Here is a 7,078-nt window from a genome sequence, read left to right as displayed (position 1 = left end):
ACCCTTGAATGTTGGGTCTTTCAAGGGAAAATGTTCAAATTCAATTATGTTTTTCCCGTAATAAGAAGCTTTGGCATTACATACAACATCATTTAATTAGTCATCTAGCTGTATAGAATGTTCATGCAGTAGATTATCACAGACATTAAAATAATATATGAATGATAAAAATATGATGACATTTTTGGTTGTCTGTGTATATGACTAAATTTTCTCAATATTTGTATTACAGTCGTATTATAGGGTAGCAAACACAAAGATACGTGCAGTTTTCGTTTTTGTACATAATATCATTTACATTACAAACATACGAATGAGACATTGATATTGGTGTATACATGACGATGTATAATGAAAAAAAGGTAAATGTGAACTACATTAATTCGTATTCAATTCACCAGACAGAGATATAAATTATCCTACTTTCAACAGCATGCATCCATACATGATCGCCTCATTAGCAATTATAATTTATCCACTCACAACTGGCGGAGCAGCTTTCTAGTTACCTCAGTTTGCCTGAAGCATTGGCAATTAAATATCGATTTGTTAGGAAGCATCAGGTAAGTACAAATATGTATATTTTTATTATTTAGCAATTGCTTTTTTTAATACAGGGTACGTCACTTTAATACGAAATTCAGAACAATACGATTACAAATACCTATTTAATTAACATGTCTGAGGTAAAAATAAGCAGAATACCACATAAGCAGAATATACCGAATATTCACTTAGAAGAATAAATGCAATCTGTTTTCTGTAATTAGAAATTGGATTGGCGATCCTGAGTTATAAAAACATAATTTGAAACTGAACATAAAATAAGCTAAGCAACAAATAACTAGAAGAAGGCAGTTTTTGAAATGTGTAAAATTTCAATTATGCTCAAAATTCGTACTAAATTCGAATGAAATCCAACTTTATATGACCGGTTCCAGAATGGTAAATATGAGTAATATTGGTACATTATTGTCAAATTATGGCTTACATTTGGCCGTATTAATATGATGTTAAAAGTAAAAAAAAAAAAATGCTTTGAATACTTGACGTTTACTAATTGCATTCCACTGTATTGTTTGTTATTTTTTTCTGACACACACTTCAATGCCCCCTACTTTTGGTTCAAAAGTTTGAATTAAAACATGCATTATTAATAAACCTAACCAGTTCACATCAGGGAAGAATACTGATGTCATTTTGGCATTTGTGACCTAATATATATCCTGAATACAACTTCCCAACTTAATGCTTTTAGAAAAGTGATTTTAACAACTTCTGTGTATTTTTTCGGCATATTTTACCCCAGTCTCATATATTGGCTTAATTTCTTTGTTGCAATCATGAAATTCAATTCCCTTGTTCCCAAACAACAAGGTTAGTTTGCAGCTGACATTATATAGTAGCAGGATCCTTTGGATGTCCGGCACAACATGATGTGTTATGATACCTTTCCCTAAAAGCCAACATCTCAATGTTTCTATGAAGGTTACACACGATTCAGTACATATACGCAACTTAAAAGAATTAGTCAAAGGAATGATTTGATAAATTATTACGCATATCAGACCCCTAACTTCTCAACTGCAAATTGCAACTCAATATTCATGTGGCATATATTGTTATAGTATCATGATAAAAAACCACTCAAATCTTACCCTATCACCCCGTGGTAGTTTAACTATACAACATTGGTATATTTTCCTCCTAACATTATTATTATTATTATTCCAGCAAATAGTTTTAAGCATGCCTGTTTTTTGAATTCATGAATTGTCATTCTTGAATTGGGAAATTTTCATTCTTTAGCCGCTCATATTTAGGTCCCATATCAAGTTCATTCAAAAGTGCGTTAATGTAAAATGTAGGTTTTGAATAGTATATGCAATATATACATGTAAGTAGGCAGGAATTTAATTTGAACCTACAAAATAAACAAAAATATTATAACAACCTTGAAATTGAAATCTACTACATTTACCAGGCTTTTGTCTATCACGTAATTGGCTTCATTTAAGGGTTTGTCCGCAGAATGAACTGGTTTCAGGTTTTTGGTTTATTCTTAACTGAATAATAACACACAATTTATTGCTTATCTAATCAATAACAGTTACTGGAATAGATGATAGCAAGACATCTGCAAAACTGATTTTAAATTATCAAACTACGAATAATTCTGCTTAGCACGAGATGATTGGAAGACTAAAATCAATTTATATAGCTATCTTATTGGTCTTTGCTGCCTGCATCATCTTTTATTGTGAAGGTAAGAATTTATGTCGCATATTCCACAACTCATTATTCCTGTATTTAAACTGAGTTGAGTCATGGACGGTTTCTTTGTGTTTCTGCTTTCTTAGAGTGAGAAGAATTAACCAAATTCAAATATTAGTTTCCTGGGATGAACAGTGCATATGATCATGCAAACGTAGTACATTCTCATTGTAACTAGAGTGGCTAATGTTATATACTGCATAGCGTGGGTCGTCGCCTCGCGAACTATGTATCATTACATGTCGATATAGATAAAAAAAATAATTATTACTTCAGCTGATCAAAGAACAATATTAGGGAATAATATCCAGATATCTACATGAACATGTATGAACAAATTTTAAATAAATATATACATGTGCTATTTACGTCGAGTAATTCGTAACGTATAAATCATATGAAAAACATGTAAAATATATATATTAGTCGTAGATGATCTCTTTGCCAAATTTGTAACACATCTGCAAGATTTGATTTCGCCTAAAATTTATGTTGATATAAAATTTTTCAATTTCTTTTGAAAATGTTGTTAAAATGATGTCATCAGGCTATCTATACTTTTAACGTGGTTATTTTCATTAACAATATCAATATTACTGATGAACACATGTATAAACACTGCATAGTCTCATATGGATGTAATTGCATTTGTTTTATGTCCATTCTTTTCTGTTGAAATCCTCATGCGAACATTGCATTTAGATTAATGAATGGGTGTGTCATTGCTTTTATATATGACAATGTGTAATAACAATACATACTAAATGACTACACAATTGTAGTGATACATGATTTGTCTGTGATACTTTAAGTTACAGATATAAATTATGCTTGGACATCTATAAGATTACAATCTGTCTGACTTCTGTAACAAATGATGGTGGCAAGTGTCAGTATAACAGACTTTCGAACAGATCTTCGAAAATAAGACTGGACTTAGGAAATTAAACATCTACAGAGAGTTGCTTTTCTTTTTACAGTGTTGAAAGTAAATATTAAGGAAACAAAGAAAGGTAATTTAGAAAACAAGGTAAGTATTTCAAAATTAATAACTACAATGTCTAAATGTAATCAGGAGAAAAGACATGTGAGACTTGTTGGTGAAATTGCATTGTTCTCTTTGTGTTTTATTGTTTGCAGTCCTAAAAACACAAATAAAAAAAATGAAAAAGGACAAATTATTAAAAATATTAATGGGCTATTCAACCAAGTCAAAATACACATGCAATTTATATTTAATTTACTTTATTTTATATGTTCACAGTCTTTTAAAACTAATTTGCTATATAATTTGTGCAGTATTTTGCTCGATTTTATATTTCAATCTGTCTATTTTATTTTAGAAGCATAACATTACAACGACTAGATTTTGTGTAACATTTTGCTTCGAATTACATTTGAAATATTGCCAGTAATAAATAATAATTCTTGTTCAGCGTACTTTTATTCACCAGCATGATATTCAGTGGCTAGTTATCAAGATCTACAACTGTAATATATAAACATAAATCATTTTGATGCCTTTTTTCCAGAAGACACCTCCATTTCGGACTTTATTTTTTCAAGCTACATGGTGTCTCAGCAATGACCCAACTAGCAATCAATATATCTTCCACCCACCACAAGATTGTATCTATAATTGAACAACCGAGAAAGCCACAAGCATATGAAGACTCTTAATTACACCAATGTGGCATCATATTAATTTACAATATATACCGAATTTAGTGACGCGTTGCATTTTATTTTTTGCAGTGAATATGAGCTCCAAAATCCCATTGACTCCATCATCAATACCACTATTTAAAATAAATCATGTTAATTAGTCCATGCAAATTGTTATTACACATTTTAACTATTATATACAAATTTGAGTAGTCTCTGAAGTAAAGAATCTTACATTGGAAAATTATTATTAGTATAAAGTGAATTAAAAATGTACCCACGCCCAGATGTATAAATTACTCATAACCACGAATCTTTAATTATTATGACATCGAAAATAACGAAATTATAATAGGTTTCAAACTTTAATGTCAATTTCAGTTTGTATGCAATCTTTCCATATCTTGTAGTCATAAAGATTAATAACAATGAGCTTGATATATTGATTCCAAAATGCTACGTGACATCACTATTTCGTGGGACCTCTATTGGAATAAGAATATAAACTGAAATGTTATGAAGAAAAATTCTATGCTATGGTTTATATCATGAAGTTTCGACATTAATATTAACATGTACAAGGTGATCTATGTTTCTTGACTAAAACCTATTTTAAAACATGGAAAAATGTTATGGTCTTTGGGATCACAGACAAACGTGGAGCATTGTGTGTCAAATGTGTAGCTTCCATAATAATTTAGTAGAACTTAACGTATCAAAGTTGTTTAATTTTTGTAGTGTCAAAAATCATAGATTGAGTCGTATTTTGATTACATTAAATATTAAACTAGGGTAACACAACCTCGTTTTTATTGTGTGTTTTTTTACACAACTATATGTATACGAGTCAGGCGTTACTTCTAAAATCAGCTTATCTCTTAGAAAAAAATGTACATGGCGGAAAGTGTGTCAACGTGCAAAATGTTTCCATACCTAACTTATATATAGCTATAATTATAACTATGACCGTAATTAATATTATCATATTATGGCCATAGTCACTATGTTATGTTAGTTTCTGTATCTCTCAATATCAACGGAAATGCTTTGTAGCGTTCAGTTGATATAATGTCACGTTGTATTACTCATACCACCAGCATCTGTCACAAAAATTCATTAATATGACTTGCGTATTGGATTCATTATAATATTGGCGAGTGAAAATGAATAAATCGTGACATTTATTATTCATTACAGGCCTCAATTAAAAGAACATTGACGAAAAGTATATATGATCCTAGAAAAGAAAGTAAAAGTCGAATAAAGACAGTCAAGGAAGCATGCAAGCAAAATAATATTATCTATGAAGCCCAGGCAAAAAGCAGATTTGTTATATCGGAGAAGTACAAGTTTATGGTAAATGTTATCCCTAAGGTTGGTTCGTCCACCATGAGAGAAATAGGCTTAACTCTCAATAATATTTCTACAGTTTCTTGGCATGCAATATCTCTTTTTGACCTTCTACAGTATAATGACTACAAGAAAATTGTATTTTTTCGTGATCCAATTGAAAGGCTTGTTTCTTTCTATTATTATGCTATACACTACACCCGGTCAGCTCCATATCTTCACCAGAAATACTTGCCCATTATTGCGAAATTAGCCGGATCAGAGCCTTCGGACGAACAATGGAAAACACATAACATAACATTTCGAGAAATGACGGAGGTTATTATTACAGAGGGTTATGAACAATTCACTCGGCATTTGTGGCCACAATATCTTATTTCTAACATTTGTTTTTACAATGCTGACTTTATAGGTCATCTTGAGAAATTATCCGCAGATGGAAAATGTTTTGTTAAATTAGTTGGTATTAGAGACTTGAATGTTTTTCCAGAAATACACCGTCAACAAGGTCATGACAAAATCAATGATACGATTGGAACTTTACCTAGATACATGCTTCTCAAGCTCATTGACCTATATAAAGTAGATTATGAAATTCTAGGCTACAATTCCTCTATATACACAAATCAGTAGCGAAAATTATGATGCTTATTTGCGTTGTTCTACTTATGTATTCACGTTCGTGTGTATTAATTATATATTTACCGAAAACTCAACTTTATACTTGAAGTAAGAGACGCCCAACTGTTTCAAAATTGGCTGAAATGACTGACCAGCAAAAGTATTTCACTGATGCCACTAAACTGTATTTCATTTTGCAGAACCATTGTTTCATGCTGATAAGTATTATGTTCAATGTTGCATCATTTTACAAATTATGCAACTAAATGATAACAAAATAAATCTATGTCACTATGCACTGTAATCCCAAATAAATTCGGGAGATAATTCAACATACTTTTGTTGGTCTCAGCAATGTGAAATATATACAACATCACATGAATTGTTGGGCTGCAATCATTATCCTTTAAAATGGCATTGTTTGTATTTAAATCATCTTCTTTAGAACCACTGATCTTATTACTCTCAAATAAAACATGTGAGAAAACCTAAGAGCGCCCTATTTGTCATACTTCATGCCTAGATATTAAAGTGTACTTGCGTAATGTAATTTGTAGTCAAGCACATTAGTTGTCTATTTTATATTGATTTACTTAAAGTAGAGATGCAGTTTACCTGAGAGGAATTTTAATTATTTAATTAGGAAACCAAGATGACCTCCCTTTTCCACAAAACCTATATAATTTCGGAAAGCTTATTGTATGAATTTTAAATTTTTTTGTTAGTATTTTTTTGTTTATGGTCACTGTAGTTTGAAATATGCACAAAAATGTGCTTTTTAGGTAAAAAGTGATTTTAAAAAAAATACCTCTTAAACCATGCTTCTGTTTCCTGTCAAAATTGGTTTATGGGTACATCTGTTTACATTGAAGAAAGTGCCGTCTTGAAAACTGTCTACCAGTTGTCAATTTTGCAAGGCAGCATCCAAAATTTCACTACTTCAAGTTTATGCATATATTAACACCCAAGCTATTTGTCTGTACGATTGTTGTAACACTGTTCAACCAAAAACAATGCCCCGACGGCGTTTTAAAAATAAACACATTGTCAATTATTTGTGAAAATTTCAAAACAAAAGGTCAAAGCGTCTAGGAGCTATTCTGGACTGTGCACTAAACAGAAGCTGAGATAATCTCTAATTTGCATAACAATTCACTCAGTAAGAAGT

General features: G+C 30.9%; 1 protein-coding gene across 1 annotated transcript; it reads left to right on the top strand.

The window, feature by feature from the left end:
* The first annotated feature begins 477 nt into the window (after positions 1 to 477).
* On the top strand, positions 478 to 5,922 carry LOC144342894 (carbohydrate sulfotransferase 9-like). The gene is made up of 4 exons (XM_085507567.1): positions 478 to 563; positions 2,111 to 2,266; positions 3,255 to 3,304; positions 5,137 to 5,922. The coding sequence occupies exons 2-4, from the start codon at positions 2,191 to 2,193 to the stop codon at positions 5,920 to 5,922; spliced, it is 912 nt and encodes a 303-aa protein (XP_085363693.1). The 5' UTR covers positions 478 to 563; positions 2,111 to 2,190.
* Positions 5,923 to 7,078: the final 1,156 nt, after the last annotated feature.

This window comes from Saccoglossus kowalevskii, chromosome 14 (assembly GCF_978046115.1).
Source record: "Saccoglossus kowalevskii chromosome 14, keSacKowa6.1, whole genome shotgun sequence".
Classification (NCBI taxonomy): Eukaryota; Metazoa; Hemichordata; class Enteropneusta; family Harrimaniidae; genus Saccoglossus; species Saccoglossus kowalevskii.
The sequence above is the reverse complement of the archived record's forward strand: the minus strand, read 5'-3'. Positions and strand labels throughout refer to the sequence as shown.

What these genes read in the sequence shown, in the direction of transcription:
- LOC144342894 (XM_085507567.1), top strand. Translation starts at nt 2,191, where the DNA reads ATGATTGGAAGACTAAAATCAATTTATATAGCTATCTTATTGGTCTTT. An exon ending in CATCATCTTTTATTGTGAAG is followed by an intron (nt 2,267 to 3,254) that starts GTAAGAATTTAT and finishes TTCTTTTTACAG; the next exon opens with TGTTGAAAGTAAATATTAAG. An exon ending in AAGGTAATTTAGAAAACAAG is followed by an intron (nt 3,305 to 5,136) that starts GTAAGTATTTCA and finishes TATTCATTACAG; the next exon opens with GCCTCAATTAAAAGAACATT.